Consider the following 15,685-nt stretch of genomic DNA (forward strand, 5'->3'; position numbering starts at 1 on the left):
GGCGGACGAGCGACTCGCTGCTTGCCGCTGCATCGTTCGCTTCTGCTGGTCAAATCGATCTCTCGCATTGCTGCGCATCTACTCTCCCGACACGTTTGATCCCACCACCCTTCCCAGCTCCCTTACGACCGCCCTCAGTTCCAAGCCCAAATTGCCCGTGGCCACCAACACCCTCTCTACGCGCTTCTCCAGCGCTTCCTCCCCCCGTGCTCCGCTGAGCGCCTCAACGACTGCTTGAGGCGCCACGAAGGAAACGCGGTACGTCCGCTCGTCTGGCGATTCAGCGGATGGGAACGGGCTTGTGAGAGTGAGAGTGAGGGGGAGGCCGGTGAGAGGTGAGGAAGGTGAGATGGGAGGAAAGGGGAAGGAGAGGGCGAGCGATGGACCGGGAGTGGAAGAGGAGGAAGGAAGGGCGGACGCGGGAGAGGGGTAGTAGATCGAGACGGGGAGGATGAGGGGCGAGTTGGCACTCGGCGCTGCAATGAGAGAACGTCGTAAGCTCTCGTCGAGTTCCTCAGGATCAGAGGAGAGAAGCTCGCCCGCGAAAAGATCGTCCAGCGAGATCTTCACTTCCTCCTTCGCCTCCGCTGGGCCCACCTCCTTCCTCCGCTTCGGGTCCGGCACTGCCGCATCACCCTGACCATCCCGCTCTCTTCTCAACTCCTGCTCCAGCGCGACGCTCTTGACCAACTCGTTCATCCGCACTTGCGCTTCCAGCACTTTCAGCGCGTCTTGCAGGTCCCGAGCGGCCTTGAAGCGGAGGTGCGTGGCGAGGAAGGCGGGTTCGGGGGTGTTGCCGACGATGGGAGCGATGGTGAAGCGGATTGTGAGGGCGATGTCGGTGGGAGAAGCAGGGAAAGCCTGCGAGCGGAAAGGGCGGGTCAGCGCGTATCCTGGACAAGTTCTTCGTGCCCAGCGCGAGGACGCACCATTTCGAGCGTCCTCTGATCCGCTTCCCGTTGCTCGCCGCCCGTCAGCGGAAGCAACAAGTCAAGCAGACCTCTTTCCTGACTCCGCGCCCTCATGAGCGGGGTCTCCGATCCTTCCTTCGCCGCCCGCATCTCGATGCCCAGCACCTTGCAGACCGCACGACCAGTCGCCGCCTCAAACGGGACAGGCGGGTCGAGCGTAGCAACGTAGGTCTGCGAGTCTTTTCCTGCTGCGCCAAGGTCGTCTTCGATCGCGGCGAGCGAGATGCGGAGGCTGTAGACGCCTGCCTGGCGGAGCGAGAGTTTGAGTGGGGGCGTGGAGGAGGACGGGTCGGCAGGGGAAGTTGCGGAGGATATGGTGGATGCGAAGGCTGCGGAGAGCCGGGCGAAGGGCGTGGCGTGATAGACAAGGAAGGGCTGGAATGATGAAAGAGTCGGTAGGAGGAGCGGCAGCTGAACGCTGAGAGAGCAGGCAAGTCAGCTTGGGATGTGAGCAAGTTGAACGAAACCGAAGCGAGGAACGCACTCTTCAGCATCCGCTCTTATCGCAGGGAGCGGAAGCGCAGACTTCAGGTCATCCGGAAGCGTTCGGTTCAGCGCTGTGAAGCAATCCTGCCCCAGCCGCTCAGTCGCCTCGTCCAGCTCCTTCAGCTGCTCGAGCAGAGTCTTGACGCCCCGCCAACACCGCTGCCTCACTGCCTCGTCCTCCTTTTCCTCCTGAGAGCACCGCAGCAGCCCTTGCAGTTTTTCCGCTGCAACAGAGCACTGCAGGTCCTGCCCGTCGACGACATAGGCGACCTTGACCTTCGCGACGTCCATCTCACCGACGACTTCGAAGTCGACAACCATGACTTTCCCTCCGACGCTTAGCGTTACGGGTCCGTCTTTCCTGCCGCCGTCGATGCCGTCGTCGTCGCGAAACGTGACGAGCTCAAGCTCTTTCGCCAGACCTTCGAGCACGCTCAACACGGTAGGCCCGTCCGAGCCGCTCATCCGCGGCGTGGTCACCTCCCATACATCTTCGTAGTCTCGTCTTCGCCGTTTCAAAACTCGCCTGGCCCGTTCCGCATCGTCTTTGCGTGCCGCCAGCAAGGACGATTCGGTCCCTGCTGCATCTCGCAGGAGGGTGAGGTAGCGGTCCCGTCTGGCCTTGACGTCCTTCGTCTCTTCCCCGGCCACCGAATCGGCTTTAGGTAGCGCGAGAGAGGAGAACTGCGAGACGCCGGAGCGGAGGGTCGAGACGGTCGAGGCGAGCGCGGCACGGAGGTCGTGTACCGAGGTAGGCGATGTTGCAGTGAGACGATGAAGGGAGGCGGCTGATAGATCTGGCAATGTGGAAGAAGAGGCGAGGCGAGTCGTGAGGAGGGTCTGGAGGGAGTGTGCGGTCTCGAGGAGGGATTGCTCGTTCGTCGCACCCGCTGGGGTCGGCGGTTCTAGCTCCATCGCTTCGGATCGAGTGCAAAGCGAGTCCTGTCCTTCTACCGGCCTTCGCTACTCCACGCAGCGGCGAGGGGACTACCGTAACAGCGCCGCGCTGATGAGGAGGCAAGCGAGGCGGCGTCGCAGTAGGGCGCGGTTCTGAGAAGCCTGGTCAACAGTAGAAGCCTTCAGATAGACTAAGCAGCGGCAAGTCAGCCGAATAGCGAGCGGAGGCTGCCGTGGACAAGGCCAACACATAACACCTCTCCTCGCCTCTCAGCATACAACGGCTCACTCGCTGCACTCGCTCACACAGCCGGACGCTCCTTACACACGACGAACACACGCACAGAGGGACACTGAATGTGCGTAGTCAGTCTCGCTGCGCTCCCGCTTACTCGCTCTTCTCGTCCGCCTTCCCCGCCCGTAGAGTCCGTCCCCTCCGCTCACGCTTGTTCGTCCGGCTTGCAGGTCTCTCTGGCAGACGGCAGCGTTCTTCACCAAACCAGTGTCATCACCTCTCGACCAGCAGGCGGCCAGCGACGACGCCGACGACTCGACCACCCCCACTTTCGCTAGCGCTCGTTCGTACGGCGACCTCTCGCAGAGCGTGGAAGGCCAAGGTGTTCAGGCTCGCAGCATGCGAGTATTAGACGGACGTGACAACGGCGCAGGAGACGCTGGAGGACACTCGGCCGCACCTCACCTGACTTCGGCTCGAACGGGACAAGGTGCGGGATCGGGTGCCGAGGACGAGGACGCTGCCATGGGAGAAGCCGCTCGCTCTCGCTTGATGAGTCCCGAGCCCATGGACGGCGTCGAGCATCACGGAGACGAGAAGAGGAACGGCGACGTCCGCATGAGGGGGATGAGCGAGGTGCGTCTCCCTTCCTGCACGTGCTGCTGTGCGTTTAGAGCGCCTACTCCTTGCTGAAACCCTCTGACTTCGCAGGAGCCACACCACTCTGACCCTGTCGCTTTCCCTACTGCCGCCAACCGCGTCGACACCTCGTCCAGCTTCACCGCTTCGCCCGGACCTTCGCCTTCCGCCTCTCCAACGTCCGGCGCCGCACCTGCGAGCGCGGGCGTCCAGCGTAACCCCTCTTTGCGTGCACGAGATGCGTTCTCGCGCCTTCGCATCGGCTCTTTTGGCGGCACGATCGGCAGGCCTCCTCCGCCGACAACCAGCTCGACCACGACAAGCCCTGCACCTGCGAGTCCGACGCTTAGCGTAGGATCATCTGCAGAAGCCGCCAGTCTCGATGCCAGCACCTCCTCCCTTCCGCGCCGACAGAACTCGACCGGAACGTCCAAGGCCGCCTCGTTTCTCTCCGCCTTCCGCTCTCCCCCTTCTTCTGTCAGCGGCCGCTCGCCCTCTCCGCCTTTGCGAGACGGGCAGATGCCGTCGTTCTCGAGCGCGCTGCCGCTCAGAGGAGACGAGCGTGGGTACAAGCTTGTCACGAAGGGTGAGGACGGGGAGGAGTATGAGTATGAGCTGGGCAAGGAGCTCGGACGAGGCGGGATGGGTCTCGTGAGGGAAGCAGTGAGGAGACGACGACGTACCTGCGACAAGGGAAAGGGGAAGGAGCGGGAAGGTGACGGGGATTCGGCGGTGCAGAGCGACTGCGATCCCGATGTCGACGACGAGATCGAGGACGACGCCATCAAGGTCGCCGTCAAGATCATCCCTCGTCACCACCACGCCTCGCTGCCTTTCTTGCAGGGCACGGGCGCAGGCGCTCCCGTTGGGAACGGCATACCCGGCTCAACCCTACCGCAGGGTCTCGTCCACCATCTTCACCCGTCACCTTCACCTTCGCCCGGCACACCTCAGGGTCGACGGAACGCCAGCAGCGACAGTCCCATGCGCACCGACTCGTATTTCTCAAACCCGTCCCTCTCCTTCCGACACCCTTCTCGTGACCGCGCCGCCGCTGTCGAGCGCGCAAGGAGCGCCTCGTCGCCCATCCGACCCGGCATGATCACCCGCGGATTGACGCTCACAGCCGTCGAAGCAAGTCCCCTGCCAAGCCCTTCGCTTCAGGACGGCGCAGACGGGTCCGATGCCGCGATGATGGGCACGAGCGCGCCTGAGCACGAGGACGGCTTGTTCGCAGCCCGGTCGCAGTCCGACGTTCAGCCAAGATGCGAGGATGACCACCCGCCCGAGCTGGACCTGCAGAACCCGTCCGATCTGCTGGACCTCCTCCTCCAGCGCGAGCTCTCAATCTGGCGACAACTCTCGAACCTCCCTTCCTCCTCGACCGCCTACGCCGCAGAACACCCGACGCGCTGGACCGGCAAAGGCGGTCACCCGCACATCGTTGCGTTGATCGGCTCGCACCGCACGAACGAGTTCGACTACGTCTTCATGCCGCTCGCTGAAGGCGGCACTCTCCTCGAGTACCTCAACAACCCTGATGCGCGCCGCGAAGCTTCGCCTGCCGGTCGTGCGTCGTCGAGGTCGGGCTCTCGCGCTGCTTCGCGAGGTCGAGCGCAGAAACCTCGTCCGCGCGGGTCGATCCCCATCGCAGGCTCGCTCTCTCCACCAGGAGGGCTCGCTGCGCAGTCTGGACCGAAGGGTCTTCCGCTCGACGAAGCGGGCGAGACTTTCGCGCAAATCGTTGAGGCGGTTCGGTGGATGCACGAAGAAGCGGGCGTCGCACACCGGGACCTCAAGCTTGAGAACGTCGTTGGGTGCTGGTCGACCGATTCGGGTCCTGCAGCGCATTTTGAGGCGCCTATGCAGGCTTCCCAGGCGCAGGAAGGCGGGAGGGGGCGAAGCAGGTCGAGGCGAAGAGGGTCGCAGATGGAGGACGAAGGGCCGCCGCAGATGATGCGGATCAAGCGCAAGAGGAAGCGGGTGTGGAAGCTGGCAGACTTTGGACTTGCCGAGGTCATCCCGCCGCAGAACGACTCGCCGTCATCACCCAAAAGTCCCGTGCACGACGTCCAGCCTCTCGCAGCTCTCGCACGGGCGGGGTCGCTCAACCGACCGCCTGGCGAGCGAGGAGGAGGCGGGAACGGACTCGGGTCGTCCATCGGTCCTGGCGCCTCCGCTGGTTCTGGGCAAAGCAGCTCAGCGTTCCTCCCTCACCCGCACCGCAACCCGCCCGTCGCCTTCCCGCAACACCACGCCTCTCCAACTGCCGCCTCGACCTCCCACCCGGCTCACAACTCGCCTCTCTCGGCGCTGCTTCACCCCGTGGGCTCGCTCCCCTACTCGTCGCCCGAAGCGCTCCGCTCGCCCGTCCCGATCGTACACCCCTCGACCGACATCTGGGCACTCGGATGCGTCCTCTACGCACTCGTCGCCGGCCGCCTCCCGATCTGGGAAGAATGGGAACTCCGCCTGCGCGTCAAACTCGTCAAAGGCGAGTGGGACATCCCGGACGAGCTCGACCCCGACCAGGCGACCTCCGAAGCGGACCGCCACGAGCGCGAGCTAGCGCTTGAGGTGCTCAAAGGCTGCCTCGAGAAGGACGTCGAGAAGCGCTGGACGATCCGGCAGGTTTGGGAGAGTCGGTGGCTTGCGCATATCCGCGAACGAGACGCGCACGAGCGCGAGCAGCGCAGGAGAAACAAGATGGCGCATTTGAGGTTGCAGGTGCCGCCGTCGCCGTCTGCGGTGTCGACGACGAGCTCGCTCGCGCCGAGTCCGTCGCCAACTTCGCCGACTGCCACTCGCGCTTCGTCCCGCGGTCGTCCGGCGACTCGCTCGACTTCAGCACATCCCGGGTCGCACTACGGCCCGTACCCGCCTCCTGCACCGTCGACAGGCGCCTCGCACACCCCTGCCGCCAGCTCGACTCCAACAGGCGGACGGCAATCCCGCTCTCGCACGCGCCTCGCGACACACACTCGATCTACGTCGCGCTCGTCAGCCTACGCACACCAATACGGCGCTGCGGGCTCGGAAGGCGGCGAGCAAGAGCGTCGCGAGCGCGGGCGTTCCGAGCGCCGTCTGCGGTGGGACGAAGAGCGCGGAGTCCCTTACCCTGGTGCGGGTCGTCGGAGTCTCAGTCAGGCGAGTTCGAGCACCAGCGCGAGTTACGGTGACCAGACGGGCGAGGCGAGCGGGAGTTCGACGCCTGGAGGACCGGGGACGCCGGCGGAGGGCGGGCATGCGTCGGCCCAGTCGGGGCATTCGACGCGCGGTGGACGGAGGCATGAGTGGGACGACCAGGGGCGGCTGGAGACGGTCGGCGAGCCGTACTGAGCGACACGAATACGCTCCGTCGTCCTCGTCCTCGCCTCCTCGGGGATTTTTCGCTCGTTCGATTACGCTGTATCTACGGTGTATCCTAGCCTGTAACGCACGCCCCATGCTACAAACGTTTTCATAGGTTGACGTGTCCCCAAGTCCTCCACACCTTGAGCGAGCGAGAGGCTTCCCCTCCTGCTCCTGCTCATTCACACTTGTGCTGTTTCATACGCTTACGATGCCCGACTACTCTGTCAAGACGGTTCAGACAAAGGCCTTCCAGGACCAGAGGTGCGCCGCGCTCTCTCTCGCTCACTCCCCCCCACCTCGCCAGAACACAGGATCGTCACCACTCGTACGCACTCACAATGGCGACGGAGGCAGGCGGCATGGCTTTGGAGGGATGCTGGGAGTCTGCTGGGAGTGGACAGGCTGAGCAAGCCAGGCTAAGGGGCCGCTCGCTGACCTTCGCATCCTTGACATCACCCCCCGCGACAGGCCTGGTACCTCTGGTCTCCGCAAGCGGTGAGTTTGCGCTTGCTCCGTTGAGACGAACAACGCTAACTAACGGTTCTCGACAGCGTCCCGGTCTTCAAGCAGGAGCACTACACCGAGAACTTTGTCCAGTCCATCCTCTCCTCCATCCCCGGCGGTCCAGAGAAGTCGACACTCGTCGTCGGCGGTGACGGACGCTACTACTCTCCCGAGGTCATCCAGAAGATCGTCCAGATCGCAGCAGGAAACGGCGTCTCGAAGCTCATCATCGGCCGCGACGGCATCTTCTCGACTCCTGCCGTCTCGCACGAGATCCGCGCCCGCAAAGCCACCGGCGGTATCCTCCTCACGGCGAGTCACAACCCCGGAGGACCGAATGCCGACTTTGGCATCAAGTACAACATGGACAACGGCGGTCCGGCGCCCGAGTCGGTCACGGAGGCCATCTTCGAGTTCTCCAAGACGATTAAGGAGTACAAGCTCGTCGAGCTCCCCGAGGTGAGCACGCCACTCTGCGAGTGAGACTGTTGTCGTGCTTAACTCTCGCCCCGCAGGTCGACCTGTCGAAGCTCGGCTCGAGCAAGTCGGGCCCTCTCGAGATCGAGGTTATCGACGCAATCAAGCCCTACGTCGCTTTCCTCAAGGAGATCTTTGACTTCGACGCGATCAAGTCCTACGTTCACTCTCCCGAAGTCTCCGTCCTGTTCGACGGCCTCTCGGGCGTCACCGGCCCTTACGCCCGCGACATCTTCGTCAACGAGCTCGGTCTGCCCGAGTCGTCCATCCAGAACTGCGAGCCCTCGCCCGACTTCAACGGCGGCCACCCGGACCCGAACTTGACCTACGCGCACTCGCTCGTCCAAGTCGTCGAGGAGAAGAAGATCACCTTTGGCGCCGCTTCGGACGGAGACGGCGACCGTAACATGATCTACGGCGCTGGGGCGTTCGTTACTCCCTCGGACTCGGTCGCGATCATCGCCGACTGGGCGGACTGCATCCCGTACTTCAAGAAGGGAGGCGTCAAGGGTCTTGCGAGGAGTATGCCTACCTCGACTGCACTCGACCGCGTTGCAAAGGCCAAGGGCGTCGAGCACTTCGAGGTTCCCACCGGTGCGTCCCGCCGAACTCACGTTTGTTCAGCTTGCGGAGCAGGCGAAACTGACTTACGCGTGGATGTGTGGCGCGACAGGCTGGAAGTTCTTCGGCAACTTGATGGACGCTGGACGTCTCTCGATCTGCGGAGAGGAGTCGTTCGGTACGGGCTCGGACCACGTTCGCGAGAAGGACGGTCTCTGGGCTATCGTCGGTGCGTCCGGCTTGCTCTCGCTTCGTTCTCGCGGGCTCGAGGCCTGTTGGCCGATGTAACCTGACGTCTTGTCATCCGCACAGCATGGCTCAACATCCTTGCATCGGCGCACGACAAGGGGATCAAGGGCATCAAGGGCTTGTTGCTGGACCACTACAAGAAGTACGGAAGGACGTTCTTCTCTCGGTGAGTCTCGTCCCTTGGTTCCGCATGTCTCGACTGCCCTTCGTGCCGATAGAGACTGACAGTGATCGACCATGACTCGCAGGTACGACTACGAGGAGGTCGACTCGGACGCGGCGGCCAAGGTCATCAAGGAGCTCGAGTCTGCGTTCGCCTCGTCGGACTTTGTCGGCTCCTCCCTCTCCGCCACCTCCTCCTCGACCTCGTTCAAGGTCGCCGAGACGGGCAACTTTACCTACACGGATCCTATCGACAAGTCCGTGAGCAAGAACCAGGGTCTGTACGTCACCTTCGAGGACGGCTCGCGGTTCGTCGTGCGTCTCTCGGGCACTGGCAGTCAAGGCGCGACGATTCGCCTGTACGTCGAGAAGTACAGCAAGGACGAGGCGGAGTACGAGCGCGATACCCAGGAGGGCCTCAAGCCGTTGATTGAGGTTGCGCTCAAGACGAGCAAGTTGGTCGAGCACACCGGACGCAAGGAGCCCACTGTCATCACCGTGAGTCGCTCGTCACCTGCCTCGCAGCCCTCGACCACCTGCTCACGCTTCTCACCTCGCAGTAAATCTTCTTTCTCCCTGACCCGCCTCTCCCGTTCTCGCCCACCTTTCGTCCCGTATTCAGCAGTACAAAATATGGCCAATGCAGCAGTTTCAAGCACCGCACCGCAAGACCGAGGAGGGAGAATCTTCTCGTCGCTCGGGCACGTTGCGGCCGTCTTCGGTGTCGCTTCGAGGTGAGAATGACGGCGTGAGAGAGGTGGAAGTGCCCGCGCACCAGTCCTCAGCCCCTGCACAAGCGCACGGCCACCCCGTCGTCACCGGTGCGAGTCGAGAGCGCCGTGCTGGCGGTGGGAAGCGGCGAGTTGAGGGAGAACTCGAGGGCGACGCGGGTCAGCTCGGCGGATGGGACAAGGCCAGACGGGCTGCCAGCGTCAAACATCGACGTTTGCCTCGAGCAGTTTGACGTTTGCGCGAGTGTGGGAGCGTGAATCTATGCGACGCTGCGGGTGCTCGCAGAGGTCGGTCCTTTGTCCTCTTGCTCGCTCTCGTTCTCCGTCTTCAACTCGCTCGATAGACTCGATAGACTCGCCTGCTCACGCTGCCCATGTCGCCCGCTTCGTCCGCCGCCGCTGCTCACCTCGACGACCCCGTCCTCCCCACTTCGACCGCAGGGTCCCGCCCCAAGCGACGGCTCTCGAACGCGGCGCAGGCGGCATGGATGGACGCAGAGATGGACGACGGCATGCTCGACGACGACGAGCCCAAGTCGCGGGCGTCGAAGCGCAGCAGAGCGGCCGCACAGCTCGCGGGAGGAGGACTGGGCGGATCTCCGAAGCAAGGGGGAGGCGCGCAGGGAGGAGTGCCGCCCAAGGCGCTCACGGAGAAGGAGAAGGAGGCTCGCAGGGTTGCTCGCATGATCCGCAACAGGAGTGCGTCCCCATCCCTCCCCTTATCGCTCGAGGAGGACGAGGCATTGACCCTTTTTCTCGCCATTGTTCTCGCTCAGATGCCGCCCAGGCTTCGCGCGACCGCAAGAAGGAGCACATCCTGTGGCTCGAACGGCGAGTCGGAGAACTCGAGCAGCTCGTGCGCCAGTCAGGCATCAAGGTGTCTGCCGGCCACTCTCCCTTCTTCGCCGGCGGATCTGTCGCACCTTCTCCCGCTCAGAACCGCCTTCCCGCCATCCCTCGCAACCAGCGGGAGACGAGTGTTGCGTCAGAATCGTCGTCGTCGGGATCAGGCCGTGTCGCCGACCTCGAGGAGGAGAACGACAGCCTTCGCTCGCAACTCCACCTCGAGCAGGTCGAGAAGCAGGAGCTCCTCGCCCGCCTCGAAGAGGTCGAAGAGCAGCTCGCGCGTGTCTCGCAGGCGCCCGACGCAACCCTCGCATCGTCCTTCTCGCCCTTCTCCAGCTCGCTCGTCCCCCTCCCTTACACCGAGCCCACGTTCGCATTCGACACCCAGAACCTCTCGCCTCTCCCGCAACCTGAAGAACTCGCCTTCGTCGAGGAGCGCGACCGGCAGCGGCAACTCGCCTCTCGCCGGACGTCGGCAACACCAGAGTCGGGCAGCGACGGCACAGGCAAGACGGAAGGAGCGGAACAGATCTCGGACGGTAGCTCTCGCCTCGTAGCACGCGAGGACGACATTTCCCTGCAGCGGAAGCTACCCACGAGTCTGTCGCCGCGTCCTCTCCCCTTGCCCTCGCCCTCTCTGCCTCGTCTCTTCTCGCCGACACGCCCTCGCTCACCTCGTCCGCCTCGTCGACGTCTTCGCGGTCGTCGGTTCTCGAGCTCGACATCTCGTCGACCCCGCCTGCGACCGAATCCTACCTCGACCTCGAAGACGCCGTCGTCGCGCCCGTCTGGTCCGACTGGGCCAAGGGCGTCCTCCTTCCCGACGAGTCGTCCGGCAAGCCAGGTGCTGCCGATGACGAGTCGGCTCTCGCCTTTCTCGACCTGAGCGCCTTCCACGACGCCCCGGCGGCCATCGCCTCGCACTAGGAACTCGCACAGGAACGACAGCCATGTGCGTGCGCTCCTTCTTCTCGCCTCCTTTCTCCGGCCTGACTCTTCTTCTGTGCAGACCCCGACGCCAACAACCTTCGCACTCGCCCCCGCCCACCTTCTCTCGCCTCACCACCCCTCGTCCCCCTCGACTCCACCTCGCACTGCTCTCCCGATCGACACCGTCTCGTCCACCCGCACCCTGTTCCTCCCGCAGCCCTCCGCACCCCTCGCCCCGCGCCCTCTCTGCATCGACTGACCAGCCAAACCTGAGCCTTGTCTCCGCTCATAACGAGCGTCGAGCCCTTCTTGTCAGGCTGGCAGTTTGAAGCGAGAGCTGAACGGCGCGTCGGGTACGGTTGTGTTTGCGGTTTCGAGTTGATTCACCCCCTTCCGCGGTGATTGGACGGTCTCTTTCGGTTTGATGAGCTTTGGGATCGGAATTTGAGGTCGACCAGGAGAGGCTATTCGGAGTTGGGTTCGCGGACGAATGTGGAGGGTACGGCGGATCCCAGCGGGTCTTTGGCTGTCGTTTCTGTCTCAGCGGTGGTTCCTTGGTCAACAAGGTGGTCGGTGTCGGGCGTGTCGGCGGCGGTCTCTTGTGGTCTCGGGTCCCTCTTCCTCCTCCCCCTCCCTCCCTTTCGGTCCTTCCTTTCGTTTGTGTCACGATGGCTTACGCAGTTCGCATCACATCCAAAAGCTCTGTAGCATTCACCCATGAAAAGACACTCGGTTCCTCCTCGCCCAATCCTCGCCTCCTCGCTCTTCTCGCTAGCGTTATTCCTTCGCTTGCTTCTTCTCCGCTCCCATCCGTGCCGCTCGTGCTCCGGGGCTGGAAACAGCTCCTCCCCAGACGAAGCCCGCAGCGAACGTACGTAGAACGTCAGTCAACTCGACTGCGCTTTTTCGTGACCGAACGTCGTTCGTGCACCGCTTCTCCCGCTTTCTTCCTGGCTCCTCGCTGCTTGTACAGGCTCAATGAGTGCTACAAACGTCGATGCACGTCAACTGACGACGCTGGATCATCTGTCGCCGCCGCACCCACCGAGTCTCCTACCAGCGGAGGGACGCTTTTCGCCTGCCTCGCCAGCGTCGCCTGCGTCGCCATTCTCGACACCAACGACGTTGGAGGGAGCGAACGAGGTACGTCGAGGCTTACCCTGCCGCTACGAAGGCTCCCAAGCTGACCAGTCGCGTCCCTTCCCAGTTGCCCGTCCTTTCCGCTTCTCGCGCTCCTCCGTCCGGGGCCTCTTCCCCACGCATTCCCTGGGATTCAACGACTCACGACAAGAACGTCGACGACGACGAGAAGGAACTGCTCGCGCCGACGGGCGTCAAGGAATTCTCAACGGTGGACTGGGAGGAACCGAGGAAGCCTCGGACGTCCTGGTGGCGGATCTGGGTCAAGGCGACAGTGGTCACCATCCTGCTGGTTGCGCTAATCGCCGGGATAGCAGTCGGAATCACCGAGGCGAGCAAGAGCGTCGAGTCGTCGGCGAACGAGTCTTCCTCGTCCTCGTCGCTCGCCTCGTCCACCTCGTCCGCATCGTTCAGTACAACGAGCACAACATCGAGCACGACGTCAGTGACATCCACCTCGTCAAGCAGCGGATCAAGCGGGACATCCAGCGCGACAACATCCTCTTCCTCCTCCACAGCATCCTCAAGCTCCGATTCCGCAAGAACGACAAGCCCAGTCTCAAGCACGAGCAGCGCCCCTTCCGCCTCAACCTCCTCCGCATAGACACTGCATCCAGCCTCTCCACACAGACACTTTCCCGCCTCTAGACTTCCTATCGCACCTGTATCCTCTTGCAAGACCCCCGCATCTACTGCTCAAACCTCCTGCAAACCCCATCCCACATCATCTCAAACCTCCTCAACTCTCCCTCTCCCCTCTTGAGCTTCACATCGCCCTTTGCCCGCCTCAAGACTTCCTGGCTCTTGACGACCTGTCCGGTGCGGACGAGTTCCTCGGCGTACGAGAGCCATTCTTCGGGCCCTGCTTCGGGGTGAGAGACGATTCGCTCGAAGATCTGTTGCCGGAAGGGACGGTCGGAGGAGAGTGCTGGACCGGATGGGTCGAGGACGGAAGAGAGGAAGGAGAGCGAGAGGGAAGGGGCGGAAGAGAGGAGCGAGAGGAGTTTGGGCTGGAAAGAGGCGGGCGCGGTGGTGGTGAGGTAGTGCACGTAGCGGCGGGGAAGGAGTTCGCGAGGCGGAAGGGCGGCATGTTCGGTGAAGGTCGATTCGAACGAGGCGGGAGGGACGGCGTCGGTGAGGAGTACTCGTCGGATCGACGACTCGTACCACTTCTCGACAGCGGCGGTCGACTCCGCCGTTCGCTCCGTGAAGTCGGCAAAGAGGTCCCACAGCTTCGAGCTGAAAGGCAGAGCACGGGTCGCCTGTGTCAACAGCGATGCTACGTCCTTCGCCGAGGTCGAAAGCGACTCGGACGTCTCGATTCGCGCAACCCAGACTTGCTCCCGCTGTGCGGGCGGCGTCGCGTCCGAACCGAAGGCCTTGGTCGCCTTCTTCGCGTGCGACAGGACATCGGACGCTGGTGCTTCGGTTCGCAGGAGGTGTCGGAGGTGGACGAGGGACAGGAATGGGGAAGGAGGAGCTGCGGCGAGAGCCGAAGCGAGGTTGGCGGAAAGGAAAGCGAGCTGTAAACGTAAAGCTGGTTAGCGAAAGTCTCTCGGACTCAAGTGGACGCGCACGCACCAGGTCTTCGTCCTCCGTTTCATCCGCCATCTCCTCCAGCCACCCACAGAACTGCTCCCACAACAGCTGCGCCTGACCCGCGTCTTTCTCCTTCCCCTTCCCCTTCTTGCCCCTGCTCTTCAAAACCCTCCAATACTCCTCACACGCCGCCCCCACCGCATCCACCAACATCTCCCCCTCGACCTTGATTGACCTCGGGTCTTCAGGTCCCGCAACTTGCGTCTCGTCCGCCTTGCGCTTCTTGGATTGTTTGGGCGGGACGAAGGGGACGTCGTAGAGTTTTCGGGTTGCGAGGATGTGCAGGGCGGAGGGGTAGGAGAGAGAGGAGGGGGCGATGTGGGTGGAGAGGGAGGTGTAGACGTGTTGGAGGAGCGACAGGCGGAGAGGGGAGGCGAGAGGGCGGAGGATCGAGAGGAGGAGGTTGTAAGCGAAGATTGAGTGCTCGTAGGCTGTGCGAACAAGGCATCAGTGAGTGTGTTAGCGAAGCTTGAAGAGCGCGACTCACACTTGAGCAAGTTGTCAATGACGAGACGGACGATGGCGCCGTCGAGGAGCGCCTCCTGGCCCGACTTGGCCTGCTCCGTCATCTCCTCCGCGAGCTGCGCATCTTGATCATCGCCCTCCTCAGTCGTCGGAAGCTGGATCTCCTCCTCTTCCTCGTCGCCCTCGTCCGCCTCGCCATTCGCACCCTTGACACGAATGATCTCCTTTCCGCCCTTTCCCTTGCCGAGGCCGAGAACCTGCCACCTTCCCCTCAGCTTCTCCACAAACGATACCTCAACGCGGATCCACTCGCGCCAAATCGCCTCCTCCGGCCCCTCCATCCCTTCCTTCTCCCCCTTCTTGCCCTTCAAGAACCGCAATGCGCGCATACAGAGCCTCCGCGCCGCTTCTGCGTTTCCACCGCCCATGCCTTTTCGGTCTCCCTCGCTCTCCCACTGCGAAGCCATGATCCAGTACGGCGTGTGCGTCGGGTGCATGGCGATTGCGGATGAGAGCGTGCGCGAGACGAGGTTGGGCGAGGACTGTGAGAGGGCGTGCGCGATGAAGGCGTCCCAGAGCGTTAGAGATTCGGGGAAGCGCCGGACAGAGAGACGGTGGAGCTGCGTGATGTGTGCTGGGATGGAGTGGTCGGAGAGCGACTTCTTCGACTCGGTTTCTGCGGGTATCAAGGCCTTAGCTTCGTCTGGGCCGTCAGGACATTGAGTGAGTGAACGTACGCAACCGTGCAGCACGCGCCTTTCTCAGCTTTTCGAGCCTGCGCTCGTACTCGATGTAGCGGAGGTAGTCTGCCGGCTTTGTGCCCCTGCCCTGCGCCAGCCCCATCTCGAACGCCCTTCGCTTGGCCACGATGTCGTGAATCTCATCCTATTGGAGCAGTCCGAGGTCAGCTCAGCCCGTCAGAGCGGTGAGCGAGCGCGCTTACCTTGTTGAAGATGCCCTTGTCCTCGAGGTCGCGCAGCTCGGGAATGAGCCGCTCGAGGGCGAGTTGGACCTGCGTGCGTGGGTTATCAGTCAGTGGCTATCCAGCGTGCATGCTGGCTTGGCTGCTCACCTTCTCCATCGTGTGCGGGCGTGTGGTCGAGCTTGAAGCGGTGCGGTGCTCGACCTCGCTCGCTCACACCTCGACCGGGAGTGATGCTGATGGCTGGAAGTTATGCGTTACAGTCTCATTAGAATTGTCCAGTACAGCGCGAGCCAGTCTGGTGGTGTGGGTGGACCCGCCTTCGCCGGCAACGTCGCTCCCGAGTCGTCCTTCGACCTCGACGCTTCACTCGCTCGCACAGCTCGACAGACAGCGTTACAGCACTCTCACACACGCTCACACCCAATCCCGCGACACCCGCTGCGTCCAACTCCCGCGCGCGCCACTCTTCCCAACCCCCCGCCCGCTCATCTCATCCACTCCCCACCCTCGACTC

General features: G+C 63.2%; 6 protein-coding genes across 6 annotated transcripts; 4 read left to right on the top strand and 2 right to left on the bottom strand.

Annotated features, from left to right (window-relative positions):
* Positions 1 to 78: 78 nt before the first annotated feature.
* Positions 79 to 2,372, bottom strand: RHTO_07818 (uncharacterized protein; the record flags this gene model as incomplete). The annotated part of the gene is made up of 4 exons (XM_016421474.1): positions 79 to 476; positions 540 to 861; positions 930 to 1,389; positions 1,456 to 2,372. 4 exons carry the CDS (start codon positions 2,370 to 2,372, stop codon positions 79 to 81), a joined length of 2,097 nt encoding a protein of 698 aa, XP_016274067.1.
* Positions 2,373 to 2,988: 616 nt separating this feature from the next.
* On the top strand, positions 2,989 to 6,567 carry RHTO_07819 (protein serine/threonine kinase; the record flags this gene model as incomplete). Its single annotated transcript, XM_016421475.1, has 2 exons — positions 2,989 to 3,225; positions 3,301 to 6,567. The coding sequence occupies 2 exons, from the start codon at positions 2,989 to 2,991 to the stop codon at positions 6,565 to 6,567; spliced, it is 3,504 nt and encodes a 1,167-aa protein (XP_016274068.1).
* A 223-nt stretch (positions 6,568 to 6,790) lies between these two features.
* On the top strand, positions 6,791 to 9,098 carry RHTO_07820 (phosphoglucomutase; the record flags this gene model as incomplete). The annotated part of the gene is made up of 8 exons (XM_016421476.1): positions 6,791 to 6,843; positions 7,051 to 7,077; positions 7,134 to 7,545; positions 7,602 to 8,157; positions 8,237 to 8,353; positions 8,437 to 8,539; positions 8,622 to 9,033; positions 9,096 to 9,098. The coding sequence occupies 8 exons, from the start codon at positions 6,791 to 6,793 to the stop codon at positions 9,096 to 9,098; spliced, it is 1,683 nt and encodes a 560-aa protein (XP_016274069.1).
* A 542-nt stretch (positions 9,099 to 9,640) lies between these two features.
* RHTO_07821 (Basic-leucine zipper (bZIP) transcription factor) lies at positions 9,641 to 11,039 on the top strand (the record flags this gene model as incomplete). Its single annotated transcript, XM_016421477.1, has 3 exons — positions 9,641 to 9,965; positions 10,043 to 10,672; positions 10,696 to 11,039. 3 exons carry the CDS (start codon positions 9,641 to 9,643, stop codon positions 11,037 to 11,039), a joined length of 1,299 nt encoding a protein of 432 aa, XP_016274070.1.
* Positions 11,040 to 12,020: 981 nt separating this feature from the next.
* On the top strand, positions 12,021 to 12,786 carry RHTO_07822 (uncharacterized protein; the record flags this gene model as incomplete). The annotated part of the gene is made up of 2 exons (XM_016421478.1): positions 12,021 to 12,185; positions 12,250 to 12,786. 2 exons carry the CDS (start codon positions 12,021 to 12,023, stop codon positions 12,784 to 12,786), a joined length of 702 nt encoding a protein of 233 aa, XP_016274071.1.
* An 85-nt stretch (positions 12,787 to 12,871) lies between these two features.
* RHTO_07823 (U3 small nucleolar RNA-associated protein 6) lies at positions 12,872 to 15,327 on the bottom strand (the record flags this gene model as incomplete). The annotated part of the gene is made up of 6 exons (XM_016421479.1): positions 12,872 to 13,705; positions 13,764 to 14,212; positions 14,269 to 14,922; positions 14,984 to 15,131; positions 15,190 to 15,258; positions 15,319 to 15,327. 6 exons carry the CDS (start codon positions 15,325 to 15,327, stop codon positions 12,872 to 12,874), a joined length of 2,163 nt encoding a protein of 720 aa, XP_016274072.1.
* Between the last annotated feature and the right edge of the window lie 358 nt (positions 15,328 to 15,685).

This window comes from Rhodotorula toruloides, assembly GCF_000320785.1.
Source record: "Rhodotorula toruloides NP11 unplaced genomic scaffold Scaffold8, whole genome shotgun sequence".
Taxonomy (NCBI): Eukaryota; Fungi; Basidiomycota; class Microbotryomycetes; order Sporidiobolales; family Sporidiobolaceae; genus Rhodotorula; species Rhodotorula toruloides.